Source organism: Geospiza fortis, unplaced genomic scaffold (genome assembly GCF_000277835.1).
Source record: "Geospiza fortis unplaced genomic scaffold, GeoFor_1.0 scaffold206, whole genome shotgun sequence".
In the NCBI taxonomy this organism is placed as follows: domain Eukaryota; kingdom Metazoa; phylum Chordata; class Aves; order Passeriformes; family Thraupidae; genus Geospiza; species Geospiza fortis.
This window is the reverse complement of record NW_005054311.1, coordinates 6,379,531-6,400,690: the sequence shown is the minus strand read 5'-3', so window position 1 is coordinate 6,400,690 and position 21,160 is coordinate 6,379,531. Positions and strand designations below refer to the sequence as shown.

Here is a 21,160-nt window from a genome sequence, read left to right as displayed (position 1 = left end):
AGAAACAATACAGAGACATACAACAAGTGGTGTTAGTAGCATAACGTGGACAAGTATTTGTAAATAAAGTGCCAGAACCACATTATGGACATTGCAGAGGAGCAACAGCTCCAGAAGAAATACAGCTGGAGTTGTAGAGAGCTCAAGATGTAATAAAAGTCATCTGTCTGTCTCAAGGCACAACGAATATGTCTACAGCATGTCAGGTATCTGTTTGACTTGTTTTTCAAAACTTCCAAAGATAGCAATTTTATACATTTTCCAGAGTTTAAATATCCTTTCATTAAGAAGTTTTTCCTAACATTGGCTCAAATCCTATTCAAATCTCTTAATTCTCAGCCAGACGATGAAGGCAAGGACAAGAAACTGTTTTATCAGCAGCTGTTATGCATTTTGACCATGTTCTCTAAGAAGCCTAGGTATTTTGTTTTTTGTATTAAGGTATGTTCCTAATCTTCTGTTTTCTCTGCACATTTTTCTTAAATCAGCACTGGACAAAGTAGTTAGCTATAGCCTTTTGGCACCAGGGAGATTAAAAGGATACTATTACTTTTACATCCCAGAGCAGAAAATTTCTTTTTTACCTTTTCATGTTTTTGCTTATTCATGTTCATTCACCTACTATAATCTTTAGTCCTTCTCATGTATAACTATGGACTGGTGAATTGCTCTCCATTTTGTATTTGTCCAAAAGTTCGCTCCCAAAGTAGCACCAGATATTTGACCTAAAAAATCAGCATTCTTTTTCTCTTGGTAACTTCTTCAAATTATTAATATTTGTTTGAATGCTTGTCTAGTCCCCCTTGTACTTGGTAAGTCTCCCAGATACCATTGTACATTTTGATAATTATATATTCTAGTTAATCTTCTTAATCAATAATGTCAATATTCAGTGACTCCAGATTTAAGGCACACCCTTTCAGAGTTCTTTTTGGTATAATTCTCCATACTGAAATGGGACTTTAAGCCAGTTTTGTGGATACTTTTATATTCATATAGATCACAGGCTACTGGAAGGTGTCCTTGCCCGTGGCACTGGGGTTGTAGCTACATGATCTTTAAGGTCCCTTTCAACCGAAACCATTTTATGATTCTGTGAATTGATCACCGTGCTAAAAAAAACCACTGGTCACTAAGGTATGGACAGGTGCAATAAAATTACACTACTCAAATGGAGATAAAAATGGACTGGATATGATACAGCAAGAAGTCTACAAATCACACATTCATGTGATTACAGTCAAGACCTCCCATTAGGATGTGTCAGAAGTAAGCTTTCTGACTTCTTCAGTAATTCCCTTTTTTGCTTGAAAAATTATAGCTTTTTTATGATATGGTGATCTTTTCCAGAAGGGTCCAGCTCAGAATCCTCTGCCCAGGATAAACAGTCCACAGTTTAATTTATGTGTTTATTACTCATTACATGATAGTAGCAATTATTTATTGATCATTACTAAAAAATTGCTCAAACAGAATTCTGCATTGCTTTATGTACTTTTTTCCTAAATTCATATCTAGATATTTGAAGGTGTTCCTTAATCTTAAAAATCTTAATATTTATAAGGAAATGTTATTCTGAATTTTTAAGTTTTTTGCAGAAGCAGTGAAATATGAATCCATTGATTCTGGATATTTGACCATGGCTTCCATACATATATATGTATATGTCTCGTTTTCAGTGTTCTTGCTAAATATTTTCTATTCATGGGACAATATTCCTTCAACATTATCACAGAAGAAAAAAAATCTACAGACTGGTTCTTTCGGTTATTGGACAGATGTTAAATATTAAAAAAATATTCTAAGGCAATTAGTCTCATTATTTATATGAGCCTTTGTGGAAGCAAGAACCAACAGTAGTTAAGAGTATGCTAGACTTTATTTAGAATAATAGAAGGAAACTTTTCCAGGGTTGGATTGATGCCCCTGGAGAAGAAGTTATAGATGAACTGAGGATGCAGGAAAGAAATCCTGGGTTCTTGTGCACCTTCCTATTCACTGTAGAGTGGACATTTGTTTGTCTTTTGATTAAACTCAGAGAAGAATATCTGGGGCTTTTACTGCTTAAGTTCATTGAGGCTTTTTCTGAGAAGACCAAAGGTTTTACACTTGACAAGTCCCGCTCTCCCTCTTGCTTGGTACGCAGATCAGCTTTCAACACTAACAAATGGCACACCACATTACCTGGCTAAATGAGTTGAAACATTTGAATTCTTTCCAGAAAGACACAGCAGGTGATCACTCACTTCCTTAAAGTTTTTTTCCAATATGCAGTACCACAGACTTCTGTTCTTATCTACACAAAGCACAATTTCTGCACATTTAATTTGTATTTATTTAAAATTCTTTCATTTTCCTCTCTAACCTATTCCAACACAGATGTCTCTTAGCTTTTGTTTAATGCCTGACAGAAATAGGAGTCTGACTGAAAGCAAGGTGCCTTCTAGGCTCCAGCCAGATTAATCAGAAAGGATCTGCCAAAGTGAACATTTTGAAGGACAGGTAGAGATCTCTTCTTGAAGCCTCCCATATCAGAGCAATCTACAATCTCGGCTTTGTTACCGCCCTCCTTGCTCCCTGATACACCGACAAAAGTTGTCAGGACTCTTTTTCAGCTCTCCCTAGACAAAATATTTTGACCATCTACTTCAACCATGTGTCTGACTATGAGAAGCCATGAAAAAATTGCCATTCATTCAGAAGGATGTCAACTTCAAACATCAATTGGATATCTCAGCTAAACTAACACTCTGCTCTTTATTTACCAGTAAGGTAGGAGGAGAAAAGGCTATTGCATGTGCTTTGGATTCTCTGTTGCATACTAAATAATTCCTGGGAGGTATTCATGATCTATACAGCAGCAAGAAGTTTGGTCACAGCTATCTCTGGCACCATCTGTTTGACCACTTGCAAAAGTAACAGACTGCACAGAAGCTGAAAAAGAGGCATGACTAGCATGAGTTTGGGAAAAACTGTGTCTAGATCCAAAATTAAACCAGCTATTCAGATTTCATCACACTGTGTCAGCTCTACTGCAGTTACCCCTTGAACCCTCACAGGCTGGTTTTCCCTTGCCTCTGGCAGATGTGCTTGTCTGCTTTTTCCATAGCCAAAATGTTTGCAGATAGTCTCATTAAAACAAAAGTTTCCAGCAAAGAACAGAAAATTTAGTTCCTGAGACTGCTCTGCTGATTTTTCTACCCGAGCAAATGAGGAACAGAGGTTTTGGCCATATTCTGATACATGATTACCTATTTATCTCCTTTATTTTTCTGCATTGAATTATTTCAACTGTGACCAACTGACAAGTTTCATTTAAATTGTTAAAGAAATTATAAAGCTGTGTAGATGAAAAAGTTATTCTTGAAGTATGGAACACTAACACTGGATATACCTAATTATTATGTTTGGATAGTAAGCTACTAATACATTTAATATAAGCTATATTCATAATTACAACTAATCTTACAAAAGCATTTACAAGATATCTTTGATGTGGTCTTTTTCCCTTGAAATCATCATGATTTCTATTGTTTTCTTAAAAAAACCCCGTTTAACTAATGAGTTGTATATCTGTCTCATGCTTGATCACTCTTAATATCTATAACTACAAAGGAAAACCCCATTTACCATTTTAAGCACTGGACTTCATTAACTTTAGATTACTAAGAACTTTCCCAATAGTCCAAGAATTATTAAATGTTAATGAGGATGTTTCAGAAAGTTTCCTAACCAATAAAGGATTCTTTTGAACAAATTAATAATGTCTACAATTATACCACAAGTATTGAATATAAAAGCTTTGAACAAAACTAATACCAATAAAAGAAGAACTGAAAAATCCTTGATAATATTTAGACCATCATTTGTAGTTAAAGAAAGGAAAGCTTTCATCTGTATTGTTATACTGTTCCTTATTTCAATTTCTCATACATTTTTGCACATTCTCTTTATTTCCAAAATGGGTGAGAAACTAAACAAGACTTGAGCTGAGTCTTAAGATGTGTTGACTGACTATTGCTTGCATGACTAGAAATCCAGCCCTTCTCTGGCATTTCTCCATAGGATGCCTGAGGTTTTTTTTCTGTAGGTTAATTGGAAACCTTTATCTGATGATCAAAATACCGAGTATGTGCCTGAATCAATTCTGAAATAGTAATTTTGAAATTGCAAGGAATTTTAAAGGGGTGGCTGTCTCCTGTGTTTTTACTGATCTAACAATATTTCAGCTGATGATAAAACCACTGCTGTTAAATAGTATCTGATATGAAATTGAAAATATTGTAAAGAACCTCAGTTTGAATGGTTGGAGATAAAAATCAATATAAAATCAGCTATCCTGGACTTCTACTGCTCTTCTGGATCAGTCCAGATAGCATATATTGCACCTCCCCATGATCCGAAATCACATCCTTCATGTGCAGATGGAACATGCCAAACTTCCTCCTCACTCAGGTGCTCTAGGAGGGTACATGTGGCTACCTTAGGCAAAATGCATTAGAGCTCTTCCAGACTTCTGAAGAATAAACATCTGTTGTAAAAATTTTCTCATGATTCTTTCATGTGGCTGTAAACACCACTATTAAGGAAAAAATGGGGGCAGAGGGGAGGAAGAAGAGGAAGCAGTCAATATTCATCATTAGTATTGAGCAAGAATTCCTAAATTACATTGCTGTGTCTGCAAAGTTTTGGTGGGTTGAAATGCTTCCGGGAGCATGAGTTAATAGCATCACTTACTGTTGTGAAGGCAAGAGCAATTCTGAAGATTGCTTCAGTAATTCAGAATGAGTAACAACAGAACCCCTCGAGTGCACTGCTGTTCATTAATAATAATGTCCATACATGAGACAATTTCTGTTTAAAGAATGAGCCTTTGTAACTTGGTCAGCAGGATTACGTTTAAAAAGCTCTCCTGAAAACAAAGGGAGAGCAAGCTTCTCTCTCATGCATTGTATGAAAAGAATTTGCCGGCTTACGACTACCCTCACGAGACCATCCAAATGCAATCATCTCCTGTTTTATCTCAGCCTCAGCCTGGGAAAAAAAAACACATGAATTGCATTCTATAAACTGCAGAAACAAGTACAACATGAATCACCATTTCTGCAGAAACCTCTCCCAGCAAGCGCCTCATCCTGGCTGCAAATGGCCCCTGACAAATCCCTGCGGCTCTATTTGCGGTCTCTGCCACTGAGACCATTCCCTGCAGAAGCAGCTCAGGCTGAGAGGATGCAGCAGGCTTGGTGAGTTGTGCTGTGGAGCATGTTGCCTCCAAGGGATGGGGTCAGCAGTTTGCGTCCTCTGCACACTGAGGGACTGACTCCTGAAGCAACTTTTAGCAAGCAGTTGCAGAATGTCAAAAGTGAGTCTTCAGAGAGAGCAAAAACTAACTTGAAAGAGCTTAACAACAAAAATCCTTTTTCAATTCCAATTCACATTGGTTTTAAAGAAACAACTGTATTAAAAAGTGGATACTTAGCTGACCAGTAGGGTTTTTTAAGTAGTTACAGGTTGCTATAGATCAGTACTTTCTGTAAATATGGGGATTACAATAGAGAAAAATTCCTGGAAATACCTCACAGCATTCGAGGTTCAGAACGCAGTATTTTAAACAGGTAAAAATCACTTATTAGGTTCCTTTCTGCATCTTCCAAGCAGTTCCTTCTCAAAATAATTGTACATATTTAAAATATCCTGAAACAAATGCAATTAACACAAAAGTTTGAAACTGCATACATAATATAGTAAAAATTGTTTGCAACTTACCTTGGAATTGCGTAAATTTGATGGTTCCCATCCTCTCTCCATTTTTGAAAACAACATCGCCCTAAATAAAATAAATAAACACCTTAAAAGTTTTATAAATCTCTCATAATATAGTTTAACATTAACATTTTAGTTTTCCATTGACAATTAAAATTACCAAAGCAATGTTTAAAATCCGAAGATGGAAGATTCAAACAGATTCAAAATAACTCAAGAACACCTCCTTAAAGCCTTCTCTTCTACAGATTTCAAGTTGCCTTTGAAAGTTGCCCAGTGTTACCACCCACTTTTCATTTCAAGGATATGGAAGTACAACAAAGCCAGTAACTTACTGAATTTCAGATGATAAGAGATATGCAAACAATTGATTTTCACTGTTTGCTTTATGAAGGAGATGCAAAAACCTTCACAGATCACACAAGAAAATAGTTTTCCACTTCACTCGCCCATCATACAGTTCTCCAAATGGCTCTAGAAGCTTTTTATCTTGTCTTATAGACTTATCCTACTAGATTATGGATACCAGTAGCTCCTATGGCTTGGTTTTGTACTATACCAACATGTGGGTCCTAGTATGCATTTTAATTGTAATGTCTTTAAGTCAGTACTACCATTTGTGATGCTATACACTGTTACTCCTCAATATAATGGTCATGTAATGCTAAAACCTCCTCACATATCCCTAGGAAATTACTCCCATCTTTTAACACATCTTTCTGGATTAAATTAAGAAAAGATCTTGTTAAATTTCTTCCTTAGTTCATCTATTTCGTAATTGAGTACGAAAGAAGAGGGTTTCATTCATTTATAGTAAGTATTTCTAATATTTTGAACCTGTAGTGGAGAGCTGAATGCTGTCAAGATAGATTGCTGTTCTAATTCATCCCTGGTCTGGCTTATTAACACCATCTCCATAAATGTTTGTTTTGGCAGACATCAGAGTAAAAGAAACCAAATGGTAAACCTGTGAGGCCACAGTACATTTCTCTGTACCAGTCTATTACTTTTTGGATAACCTTTTCTGGTCACTGAAGGGATGCACTGAAGGCTTGTGAAGTACTGAAGTCAGGTCCCTGCAGGAACAGTGCAATAATTTTATAGTACAGGGCACTCAACTCCCCACCATTTTCTGCAAGCCACAGAACACCATTTCCCTTTGACAAATAGAAGAAACTTTAAACAAGTGTAAGCCATATTGTGCTAAACTTTAAGAAGCAAAACCCCCAATCTTCTGGCTATTTTATTAAAAAAAGATAATTAGGTTTGAAGCAAAAGTGATATAAATAGAAAATAAAAAGTTGAATCTAATTTTAGAAACTACAGTAATACTAGTAAGAAATAAACCAGAGTTTCAGAAACCTGTCTTTAGGAATTATGTGCTGATTTATGTCATGAGAAATGAACTATAATCTGATGATGTTCTAGAGCTCACATCAAGTAGTTTCTTTGTTACTGAGATAACGCACCATAAGATTTAGCTGGAGAGTTGTCTTCTTTACACTTGAGATTCATAAATTACTAAAAGTGTTTTTTCTTTATTTAAAGTGGGGATGTTTGAATAATAGATATTACTAATACACACATTAAGATGTGACGTTCCAAAAGCCAGTCTTAGCACTATTTTGTCCTTTCTTTTTACCTCACCACACACTCCAGCACATGTGTCAGTACAAACTGCAGTTTATGGTGTGACCCACCACAAAACCTAGATCTTATGAAATCCACGTGAACATAGCAACACACGAAATCCTCTCTCACCTCCCACTGTGTTTTCGTGACATTACACAGGCATATTTAGATATTGATTAGCAAAAGGACCAGTGATTGTATAGAATTAAAGAAAATAATTGGAGCAATGTTGATACTAACTTCTTCAGAACATGATCATCATATTCAAAAAATATTTCTTGATCAAGTAAAAATTTTACTTCAAGAGATGGAAAATAAGACCTTGGTCCTCAACAAGCGTTTAAATCAACTGCACAAGTGAATAACTTGCACTTAAACCCCACATTTTACTATAAATTAAATAGTAAATTAGCAAAGCTTTCCTCTTCCATTACACACAGGTCATCCCAATGGAGACCAACAGAAACCACACTGGTGTCTTGATGCCTATTTAATTTTCTTCAATCTACCCTCTACATTTTTTTTTCTTTACTGGTTGTAGAAGTAAATGCCAGAGTAAACAGCAATCTGCCCAGCTGATCTGCAAAACTTTGAGCTGTGGACAGGCATCCTCACCCTAGCAATGACCCTGGAAAAGTTGATGGAAAGGAAATAGAAAGTTTGTGGCTTGGAGTCCAACAGACAGAGACATGAGCAGAGGGTGGAAAAGGAGCTGAATAAGCTCAGTCTGGCACAGTCTGCCTGCCCTGGATATTGCCGTTCCTGTGTACAACCACCACGGTACACAGAATTTCAATTTTTTTGGCCCAAATACATGCCTGTATTTGTGATTCACTGCAGCTGCATAACTCATCATACAACCTGGTACAGGTGTACTTTATTTAGTTTTCTTAAATGTACCACCACCCATAAGTATAAACCATACTAGTCTCACAATACAAGTTAGGTAACTCGAACAACAGAAATATAGAAGCTTATGCTGTTAGTTTTTTAGGTTTTTGTTTGTTTGCTTTTTGATACATCTCTGACCTGCTTCCCTTGTAATTGTTTGTCTTTTTTTTCCCTTCCCTTAAAACACTTGAATGTTCTTTACAAATAATGAAAACCAGATTAGATCAAACATTTCAAGAGCATCAATCTCACCCTTGCCACATACAAGAACATCATCTCCCTATTTTTTCTGAATACCATCATCTTTTTTGTGCTGTTTCACAAACCCTAATATTGATTTGTGTACTTTGTTATACAGAGTAACTGTTTCACCCCCTTAATAAAAAGACATTTTTACACTCCTTGGATGTAGTCTTTCCCTTTTCTCTTAAGTCATTAGTCCTTTGTTTGTGGTCAGAATAAGAAATCCACATCATCCATTCACACTTACAAATTATTAGCCAACACTGGATTTATTTCTGACACATGGGACTTCCCCTGTCTTTCCAGCAGTCATTTGTCTCTACTTGGAAGGAACTGTATATTATGCTTCTCTATTTTTTTCTGGTGGTTAAAAAGCAGATCTCTTCACTATGTTATGAACATGTCATCAGCTCTTTTTGAGCTACTGAGCACTAGTATTTATTACAATTTTCTTCGCATTATCTTTGACAGTATTATTATTCAGCTCTGGACAGAGGCCCATGCCAAAGTTAGAATTCTTTTATTCTTCATACATTGAAATCCACAGCCAGCACATTTTTTCACTCATATCTTTAATTGTCTTTGTCTTCTTCAATCAAACCAGAGTTCATAAGTTTCTTAACTGCTCTCTCAGTCAGGGCCACGTCTGCATTTTGACCATCATTTAATTTACTGTGTACTTTCTTCTGCAAACTATCTCAAATTTAGTAAACAGAGAAATAAGTGCATAGTAGTTACTTAATAATTTTCAGTACTATCCCTACAGGAAATGTCTGCTTTAGACCATGTTTACTTCCTCCTTCAGCAGTCTTCCACCACATGGCATCTAACAACTATTTATTCAACTGTTTATCATTTACCCAGCCTATACTTGTTGTCTTATTGTTAGTTTGAAATGTCATAAATATACATTCAAGCTAAATTAACAACACAAATACTCCTCCATCAGAGGAAAGACCATGAGAACACTGACAGAAATACCACAGCTGCATGCAAGACAGTCTAATACTACAGGACTTCTGTGCCCTGAGTGTTTTCTGATGGGCCAATATATTTCAGGACACTGCTTCAGCTCCACTTCACTGCCCAGGAATCTGAGCTACTCTGCCCTATAGACAAGTCATCTTCTCATAGAACAGTATTTAAAGCCTGTGGCTTTTCAAGAAACATCTGAGACTACACAGTCAAAACCACTCCAAATTGACCACTGGTATTTTCCCCCAAAAAAGTTAGCTCATTCACTTTCGAGGTACTTGAGTGAGATATCTGATATCAAATAAACAATCTAAATAAATGCACACAGAAATACCTTCAAAATCAGTAAGATAATTATGACAACTGCCATAATACTTTACATAATTTGATATATTTTTATATATTTATATAATATATGAAATTAGATCTGTCTCTTGAAGTTCTGTGACATCTGCTGAAATCAAGGTGTACTTCTGAACTTGTAGTTTCCTTTTTGGTCTATGTCCAATAAAAGTACCCTCCAAGGAGGGTGAAGCATCCCAGGATAGGAAACCTAAGAGTTTGCCAGCACTCAGAGGGCAGCTTACTGGCCTCTCACATTGCTCCCAGCTCCACAGCTCTACACCTACCTGGTGGTAGCTCAGTATTCATCAGGCCCCTGTGTGAGCTGTAGTGGCCTGCTAAACCAGCAAAATACAATCAGTAGTTTGTTTTGGTGGGGGGTTTTTTTGTTTGTTTGTTTTGTTGGGTTTTTTTAATTGCTTTGACAAGTGGGCGATATGTTGCTTCTGAATTACTGAACCAGAGCCAGCACAAAGGAGCCCTGAAAGGATGCAGGTACTAGCAGAAGGAGGTAGGAGGAAGGGAGCAAGACACTCTCTGTTAGCCCAGATCCTTTTATAAGTCTTTCTATGTTTTCATGCAATCCACACAGCCTGCTGCTCATGTGCTGCAATCAATTTACTCACTCAGGACTCCTTAGCCACTGACACACCTTCCCTGACACACACAAAGCAGCAAGCTGGGATTCTGAGGCTCTTGGTTCTGCAACCTGTGGGCAGTGAAGAGCTACACACTGGAATTCTTAGCCTCTTCCACCCTCCAAACTTCATGTCTAAGACAGTGGTGTTTATAGAGAAAGGGAACATCATTTATTCTGCCTAACAGGCTTTTAGCTCTGCAAGTATAACCTCACTTCTGAAACAAAGCAGCAAGCTTCCAGCTGAGGGCAGCTTGTGCACAACTCTTCTGGTTCAACCTAGTTACATCACTCATTCAGCTGCAGAGAAAGAGCTAAGCACAGGAGATGTAAGCAGAGTGCAAGAGAGGGCACCAGGGAGACAGCAGCGAAGGTGTAATCCCCTGTGGGATAAAGAGGTAACCATCATCTTTGGATAAATGAGAGGAGAGCAGAAGGCAGAGGGTGATGAAAATTAAAATGCTCCATCAAATCAACAATGCTTCTCAGTCCATGATTTTATATCTTTAGACTGCTGTGGATAAAATGTTTCTAGAACATTTGATCAAAGCAGACTCAGTGACTGCTGCTTTTGAGGCCTTGAGTCTTTCAGAAAAGGTGTTTCCTTCAAAATTTTCAAGATTAAGGACTAAAATCTGAAACAGTTTACAATCAATTGGGATGTCTTTTCCCTTCCTGTTTTCTCTCTTATGACATTTTTAAAAAGCTTTGTGTAACTGAACACTGTTGTCTGGAGAGCATCAGAACAGCTCAAAGAGCAGGGTGAAGCAAAGCTAAAAACTTGGTCTTGGCTAACATTTTCTAAATGAAGCAGTACCAGCATTCTCATCTAAACAGGAACTTCTGTTCTAGCCATGACAGAGCAGGCATGAAAGAGCAGGAAAAAAATGAACAGGCTTACTTCCATACATTGAGTATCAATCTGCACCATAGCAATGCTATGCATATGCTTAAAAAACATACCCCCAAACAAAGCAGTTTCCCACACACAAAACCACTGGTTTTGGAGAAAAACAGTGTGGAAGAAGGACGATAAATTGTTGGAAGACAATTGCTGAGAAAACAAATCTGGTAATCATGACAGTGATGGAAAAGAAGAATGAAGAATTAGCATTTATCAAATCCCTAAATATTGGAACTAGGAGGCACTCATCTATTAGGACTTTGGCCTAACACAAAAAAATCAGTGATGTTTTCCACATTATTCCTTTGCAGAGAAGGTAATGACCTCCTGAAATTTGCATTGAGTGAGGATTACTTATATATTTTTTTCATTTAGAAACAGAGGACTGGGACATGACCCACTCTACAAACCTCATGCGACACTTCATATATTCTTATGTAGCTGCTGTGAGCTCTTGGAATTCAGACAGGTAAATGGAAAATTACATCTCAGAGATAGGTCAGAGATTAGGAAATACTAATGATTTTTAAATAGGTTACAGAAACTGCACTCATAAAATGAAGTATGGGATAAGCAGATGTACAGATTCACATCAGAGGCAATTTGGAAATAAAGAACACAGAAGAGAGATATCTAAGTTCCTTTTTTTCCTCCCTCATGGCAAAACCTGGACAAAAGTTCTGGACAAAAATATACGGCAATTTTAATAAAAAAGGTGGGCTTTGTGTCTCATATTTGCCAAGAACTTTGTTAGCATTAGCTAATTCAAGTAGTCTGTGGCATTGCCCATTGTGTTCTTCTTTGGTATTTGTCTACCTTAAATGCCTACAGAATAAGTAATAGGGTTTCTCAAAATTAAAAAAAAAATCCTGATATATAAAAAAATTTCTTTAAACTATCTTGAATTAAAATAAAATTTCCAAAACCCAAGTTTTCTAAAAAAAAAAAAAAAAAAGAAAAAGCTACAGTGCATCTCCTAATATCATGACAGCAATGAGTCCTATTCCACAGCTAGGCTGGAAGAAATGGGAACTGAAGATCAACACCTACAGCTTCAAATTAAGTACAGCATCTTTATGTCCTATCATTCACATAAATCCTCAATCTAGGATTGTGTGGAAATACAAAGTACTGGAAGCCTTACCAACATGGTTTCATCATGCTGCTACTACACTCCCTTCTAAATAATGAGTTTCAGTCCATTCAGCCTCTTCTTCCAAGGAGAGGGGATTTTTTTTTTATTTTGTCTATCCCCTCTCTAAGCCCCTGCTACAATTTTATTTATTTCCTGACAAAGGCATAACTGAAACACAGATGCTCTTGCTGTGCAGAAGGGTGTCTCTATTTCTAACTAATATTTTGCTAGCTGATCTTTACCATATATTAGGCAGAACTTCAACTCTTTTTTTTGTCTGGTTTTTCTTTTTTTTGGTCTTGTTTTGCAGGTAAGTGAAGGAACCAGAAGAGGAACAGACAGAATTTCTTTCCTCCATCTCATCAGCATCCTGTGTCATCAGCTGTCACTGCATAAAAGTGTGCTGTTGGCAGCACAATGACATAAGCCCAGACTAAGCTGCTCCATTAGATTAGCATTTAGATGCATCTAAACAATTTTACACAGCTACGCTGAAATGAGACAGCACAATCATAGCATTTCTTTCAGCACAGCAAGCAAAGCATCATTTATGAACATCTGAGCACTCCGTTTACACACAGAAGCAAGATTAAGGGAATAATGTCCCTGACAAGGTACCAGCAATTCACATGCAGCTAAAAAGGGGGAGAAAATGATGCTAGCCAGGAAATCATGCACCAAACAGTATCACATTTGCTGTCCATTGCAGGTGAAGAAAGACAAAACCTTTATGCTTTGTTACTCATTAATGTGCTTTTACATATTCAGCTGGGCTTATGACCAGCAAAAGGCAAAGCAGTTAGATGCTCTTTTATTCTTTATGGCCATATCATTTTTACCCAGTGACAGAGTTTTTTGTGAGTCATCTCTGTCAGTGATCAGGTAAGCTCTATGTTGGACATCATTAGCGGTCTTAGGTTTAAAAGCATGGCAGGAAAGAAATTGAAATGAAACATATATACTTGAGAAGCTATTTTGCAAGTTTTTTTTCAGAGTACTTCAGAAACAAAATGACAGGCCTTGGAACAGTGTGCAAAAAATGCTTTCAAGTCTGGTGATATATATGATATATAACAGCGCTGACTGTTGGTATTTAGCCAATTTCCTGATCTATGGTTGGCCTCTGAAGCATGAGAAATGTAATTCCTTTTCTCTCCACTCAATCTCTTCCAGAAGTGTATAAAATCATTGATGTAAACAACCTGTCTTTCAAGGTGGCAAGAGAAAAGGAAACAGTCTGAAGCACTGGGACTAGGAACTCAAGCCGTTCCCACTGTGTATAAAAGAGTAAATATGAACCGCTGAGGTGATGTTCAGGATTGTTCTTATGAGGTTGAGTCCCCGATGATTTCAGTTTCTAGCTTTGTGCGTCTGTAGAAACAGGGTAACAGCATGTTATCTTCCACCACCATGGGGTTTTTTCCCACTGCTTTTGCAAGAGTGATTCAGAAAAGATGGCAAAAAGCCTTTTAAGGACACTGCATTAAGCAGCAGTTCCATCTCTTCAACAGTGCAATTTCATATGATGTTCTGAAGTAATTTCTTCCATTTTCTTTAAACCACATTAATCTCAGAAGAGAGCAGAACCCCACAGGCTGTATTTCATTTGTTCTGATGATGACCCAAATGACTGCAGGACCCTCTGCCTCCTCTCTGTGCACCTCCTGCCCAGGCTCTGCCACACTGGCCGGACACAGGAGATGACTTTGTTTACTCTGTTTTTTCTAGAGAGCAGGCAGCCTCTGTTATTAACAAGGGTTTCATGTCCAAAGTAGAACACACTGGCATCATCCATGTGCAAGTGCTGAGCACAGTATCTTCAGACTATTGTCTTTCTAAGTTTATCTTTCTAACTTTAATTCAAAACTGCCTCAACAGGAAAGGGGAATTAAAAATTTTCCATATACCAGACAGCTTAACAAATCTCTAAGTATGTACACCTGTCAGTTGCGGATGATTCTCCCTACTGGGTAGAGAAAAGACTGTGATAGCAGACTCATTTCCAGTGTTACAGGGCTTCTTTACGTCTGAAAATTCCCCTGCAGGCAGAATGTAAACTGATGCTGACCAGGGAAGACTGAGTAAGCTAAAAAGTGTTTTTTTTTGTAGTGAGCAGCTATCCAGGTCTAGAACACTAACACTGATTTTCTCTCTTTCTACGCAGTACAAGTTCTTACATAGAAACTCAAATTCTTAGATAGGAACTGTTTAATTCAATATTCATAAAATGTTTCTAGTGATTAGAGTATTTTAAACTTTTCTTTGGCAAATCAAGACAGTTCAAAGCACATGGGAACCGGCTGTCCAGGACATTGACTTTCTAACACATTTCCCAATAGCCATCACTGAAATGGGCACATTTTTCATTTCAGAATGAAACAACAATTTTTGTTAAACTAAATTTACAGCAAGCTTCTAATAACCTTTTAATTTAGCCCAGTTGTAGTTTTGGCTTTACTTGACAATTGCCAGTATTGTTATGACATTTAAGATGTCTATTTCTGTAAAGCCAGAAAGCCTAGCCTAAGTTTTTTCCAATCCTAGGACTCTCAGATTTACTTTTCTTTAAAATTTCAGATTATGTCTATACTACTATCAGAAAGGACTCCTGAAGAGAGCTATGTTTGATGATAATGAAGTAGAAGTTTCATCCTCTTTCCTTTCTTCAGCACTGCATTGCTCCAGGTGATGCTTTCATCAGCATCAAACTCTAACTGAAATCTGCAGAGAAGAGCGTTAGCATTGCTGAGCACAGAGATTTGAACAGGCTTGGCAGTGGCATGAAGGAGATTTAACCAGTATATTCTTAATAAAATCGAATTCAGCCCTTTTCATTGTCCATTTTAATCCTTCAGGCCATTCTAACCTGTGCCAACAACCTGCAGAGAGTCAGTAAGATATGACTGGCATAGTTCTGGCACTTTAAAGATTCACTATTTATATCCATGTAGCAGTTTTGGTGAGGAAAGATGTGAGGTTCTTTGTAAAACACTCAGGTCCAAAGATGCTGAAAAGGCTTGGTTTGGTTTCTGAGTGATCTGTGCCATATACCATCAGATCCTAGACAACATAGCAGCTTTCCAGCTGGCACAGGTCACAGATGCCAAAGGGATAGCTCTCTTCAGACCCCATAAAGTGATGCTTAGAGTAGCAGCATTCCTTTGGGATCACTCTTCCTACACTTTCAGAACACTAAATTTAAGGCTTACTAGTACTTAAATATCTTCCAACTGTGATGGATGCTTTTAAAGACTTTTATGAAATACTTTGTTTTTTAAAATACATTCTCTGCCTAAAATTACTTAAAATTAATGCCATATTAAAACTCTGAGACATACCTAGTCACTTCTTAGATAAAGTGTTCTTTTCAAGGAAATATACTACTTGAAAACTCTTCAAGATTCCCTATGGACATGATGGTGGAGATGAAAATAAGACAACAGATGATATCCTCTTGTTACCCCTTAAGTCACCAGCTAATTTGTGGAAATTAGTTTAAAAGCAAGTTAATGAAAAGTGAGTCCTGTTTTTGGCTTTCTTCTAACTCAAGGTAGTATTTAAAGTCCAGCTAATGCTATGAAATAGCTACAGGCTAGAAATCTTCTTCCTACCCATGCCCCCTAGCATTTCCACTCCAGGATGTTATCTATACCATGCCATGCAGAGTAATTCAGATGCACCCAGGTAAACAAACTGATAAATCTACATAGGAAAACAAGATTGGTGTCAGTCTAAATGTACAAACAGATTCCCAAACTAGCAAGCTTAGTCTAGGGAATTTCCTTTCTCAGCTCAGACACCACTAAGCTCTTCCTGGACAAAAAAAAAAAACAAACAAAAAACCCAACCAACAAACAAACAAACAAACAGAAAAAAAAACAACCAAAAACAAACAAACAAACAAAAAAAAAACCCAAACAAAAAACCCACCAAAAAACAAACAAAAAACCCCACAAACAAAAAATCACAAAGAACAAAACAAAACCAAAAAAAACCCAAAAGAACCCCCCATCAAAACAAGAACCAAACCCAAACTAAAAACCAACCAAACGACAAACCCTCCTAACCCCCAAAACCCAAGTACAAAACTGAAAAATCCTCTACCCTCACCAAAACCAAACAAATACAAAAAAGAATCCCACCCCCTAAAACACCCCCTAAAAAAATAAAGAAGAAAGATTTGCACTTATTTTAAAGGTACTGCTCTCAGTCCTTGCTTCAAGAGAAGTGCAGGCAGAATCACAGAGAGTAAATTTGGAACTGGAAGGGAATTAGGGAATTACTACCCATCAATGCATTTCATGGGGCTATATTCATATCTAAGCTCCTGGAGTTATAAAACTCAGTATGGGGAGCCTTTTTTACTTCCAATATTTCCATCAGAAGACTGCTTCTGAACCTGAATCTTCTTATAATTTTAAGCTTTCCTCTTGCTTTCAGGTTCCTCTTATTATTTGCCATATGCTTACTTTTTGGCTCACAGTATTATTTGAAGGAGATTCCCGTTTTTTTTTTTTTAAACGATATTTGTGCCGAGAACAAGCAGTTCTCCTCTCAGCAGACTAGGTATTCTCAGAGCTGCACCAGGGAGAAGAATAAAAAACAGCTGAGTTATCTTTCCACCACAAAAGTTGGTTTTATATAGGAGGAATATTTTTACCTGGCCAGTCTGAAATGTCTCCCTCATGCACAAAGTGTATTGGAACTTCCTGTTCCAGAATGGAGGCAGGGATTGAATTTCAGTGTCCTGAAAGTGAGACTGGAGAGGAACCATTCTGGGCTGCTGTTCTCTGAACCTCCAACATCTATGCCCACCTATGCTCTCTTTAAATGCCGCTGGCATTTCTAAAGTAGACAGATTAATGCTCTCCTCTGATAATTCGGCAGAATAACACAATTCATTTACTTAGCACATAAGAGAATTTGAAATTTGTATATCCCTTACTTAGTTGCAATGAAAAGAAAAAAAATAATAAATTTTAGAAGACATACAAAGAAGGCTAGAAAATAAGAAAAAAAGCCGCATACATTTTTCCCATTAGCCATTTTCCAAACAGCTAATATCAGTTTTCAGACTTTAAAAATATTTTACTTGAAAGGAAAATAATTTTTTTTCTTTTGAAACTGTAAAAACAATTTCCTAAATATTGAAAATACTGATATTTAAATTTTGATTTACAAAAATGTGTGTGTGTCTATCAAAAGGCTGAGGGTGGCAGAACACCACTCAAAAGAGGAGATAATCTTTACTAACCCATAACTGCACACTTTAGACAATAACATACACAAACCTACTCTAATTCCCCAAATTTACATTCAGAAAGGACAGAACTCATTTGAATACAAGGTGAGCTTTCATTTTCCCCTCTCCCTTCCCAGCCCCACGCCCCTGAATCAAACTGAGCTGGGCTGAACTGCTGTTTGAGCCCCATCAGCGCACTAGCAACTGAGCAAGCTGATGCCAGGGTAAATCCACTGAAAATACTGTTGGTAGCACCTCAGCTTGTGCTGAAGGAAGTCCTGAAACTGTTCTGCAGGGCTGCTGAACTGATTTTAAACTTAGATTTTCCAAGGCAAGCACAGAGTCCCAGACCTTGCTTTGCCTGTTCTTCTATTCCCAGTGAAAGGGAAGGTTGCCTCATATTCAAAAGCCTTCTTATCAGTTTAAGAGATCAAATCTTCAAGATCTAGGAAGCTTTAACTTGGAAGAGATCTCACTGGAAAAAAAAGAAACTATTGCTTAAAGATACATTACTCTTCACTTTCCTATGAAAGATCCAACTCTACAAGTTCCAAATAAGCACTGTGAGTTGAAGCTCATGCTGACACCTCTGTAATTAAAGCATTCCAGCATCAGATGCTTGGCTTCTTGGAGAGACAGCAATAATATCTAAACAGCCTGAAGGAAGACAAATGACAGATTCTATTATTTTCTCTGGCTATCTCCAGTATCATAACCTTTTCCTTATCTTGGTCAACACACTCACACTGAATGGAATGGGACTAATTTTCTCTTTAATACTCTGCATTGCTCTGTACAGTAGCAGCAAACCCCTGTACCCACAGCTGCTCTTAGAAATCAGTTACTTCTATTTTTGAATTCTTGTCATCAATCATCTATGCTAATTGGCCAAGTGTATGGCATGCCTATAGAGTATTAAATGTCCCCAAATAACTAATGAGAAGCCTTTTATTTCATCTATCTTAAATGAAAGTGGTATTAGAATAAGAAAGTATTTCCTTCTCTGCCACTGGCATTCAATGAATATTTATGATGTTTTTCACTATATTGCAGTGATATGACAATGTTGAATCCCAGCTAGAATGAGGATACAGCACTTAAAAGGAGATTCTACTCTCTTTCTATCACTCATAAAAGGAATTAATAAATGCAAAACAGCTAACAATTGCTTCTCAAATTAGACCATATTTATCTTCATATTCTAAGCTGGAAAAGGAATCTCTTAATTTGTAGCAATAACTATCTTTAAAAACACTAATATTGTGAACCCATTTATTAAATATTTGTAAAGCTATTTTATGCACACACTAATGCCGACTGATCAAAGCATATGTAATTAATGGACAAGAAAGCAATCATTGCAATAATGGAAACCTTATTAGCATACAAATTATGTTGTTTTCAAAAACTCAGAATACTCATATAAGGAAGATACCACTTATTCTAGACTATTTTTCTGAAGCCTATAAGCCAAGTCAACTTCCTTGGAAGAGCCATATTGCTGTGTCTCATGGTATTGGAAAAAGTTTTACCCCTGCAGAGGTACTCGTAGGAGATGACTGGGAAGCTTCAATGCAGATCTGGGTATCAGGTGGTACTGCTGGAGTGTGTTACTGTCCACATTAGATAAAGGAATTTATGCAGCATTGTTTTTCAATCTTATTTCTCTCTCTTCCCATCTGCCAGATAAGGTGCATTGGTAACCCCTAGAGACAGGGAGGGCTTCATCTATCTCGCTCTTCTCCTTTTTCTCATCAGAAACCTTCCCTCTGCAAAATGGCAGGGGGGATATACAGGAGCCCAAGAGGTGAGATGCTTACTGCTGCTGATGTGAATTTTTTGACTCAATGTGTTCAGAAAAGGGATTTTGCTTACTAACCCCTGACAGTAATTTTTGTGGCTGGAAGCCAGGAACAATTTCCAGCACTCTCTGACTTATCTCCCGGGGTGGACACAGTCTGTCTGACAGACAAAGACACAGTGTCCGTACTCTTTTCTGCCAGGGTATGTTCATACTCTTGAAAAGAGACACAGTGTTTGTACTCTTACATTTTAAAGACTGAACTTTATTTTGCTCCCCATGTAGTGCACACAGGGAGTAGTGGATCCAGAGATAAAGTTGCTCCTAGTTGCAAAGCTTTTTATATCTTACCCGCAGAAGACTATCAATATCCTATTTAAAGGTGGTGTCTGGAGAGAAAATTCATGTCTCCAGTCGTTCTAACCAGTATTTGATCAACAGCATCATAGAAAATATCTGAAGTCTTCTACTGACATCAGTGAAGTATAATTAATACAAATTTCTGTCTCAAGAAAGCATTCATCTTTTTTTTCTTGTCAAAATGTATCCAAATGATGATTATTTTTATCCAGAACATGTACTACTTTATTAATAAAGACCATAATTTAGAGATTTTCTGAGCCTCTGAATGTCTTTAAAATTTATTCCTAGAAGTTGAGTCAATTCTCACTCCACCAAGTTTTTATTATTGGAATTTCCCCATTGAAAATAAAGGTCTAGATATTCTTGATGACAGCTAAGCAAAATAAACTTTCCTACTAACTGAAGGGAGAAGGATAAGACTTTTTACTTCGCATGTGGATACCAGAGGCCGTTGTAACCTTTTTGTCCAAATATCATGCATTTCACATGGGGTTAATATTGCCACTGCAATTTAAGCATGAGGCAGCTTCTGTCTTTATTCAATAGTGCTTAATTTTTACAATCTACTGCATAAATGTATACAATATACTGTATACAACTTACTATATTACATGCTGTAGAGCATTATGATAACTCTCTGTCTCCTCATGAGTGAAAAGGATCCTCAGGTGCGTATAAAATATTCCCTATCTTAAAAATTGTAAGATAAAGTGTATGAAGACCAGTTTGCCACACATCACAGATATACTGAATATTACTTACAGGTGCAGAACAGGGAAATGGCAGACAAAGTATTTTCCATGTTGATTGTTTATATTTAATGAAATAATTGCAAATTCCATGTTGTGATAATCTAGTAGCCCAGCACTTCAAATATGTCCTAGGAACTATTATGCTATTTTAGTATTACAGGATTTTTCTCTAAAATTTTCATTTTATCAGAAATAGTTTCCTTAAAGAATAACTCTAATTATAGCTTGAGATGAACCATCTTTAGTTTTAAATTTATCTATGGAACCTATGGTAGGAAAAAACAAGTATTCTTCAAATGCAAAAGCTCCTATTGGAGTTTTATTTTTAAATTTTCTGTACATCAAATGCTGCAAACTTTCTCCTAATTCTCTTCTTCCCAACAGTTGTACTAAAATTTTCCTTTTTTTTTTTCTATGTGTTCTAGGTAAAATCACAATTGTTTGGTCACTGTATGCAGTCAAACAAATTTGGTATATCTC

At 36.9% G+C, this 21,160-nt stretch overlaps 1 protein-coding gene across 1 annotated transcript in view; it reads right to left on the bottom strand.

Annotated features, from left to right (window-relative positions):
• Positions 1-21,160, bottom strand: part of GABBR2 (gamma-aminobutyric acid type B receptor subunit 2) — a 462,692-nt gene that overhangs the window by 190,004 nt on the left and 251,528 nt on the right. The window contains 1 exon segment of the mRNA XM_031055642.1: positions 5,767-5,827. Within this exon segment, the coding sequence (XP_030911502.1) occupies positions 5,767-5,827 (61 nt within the window).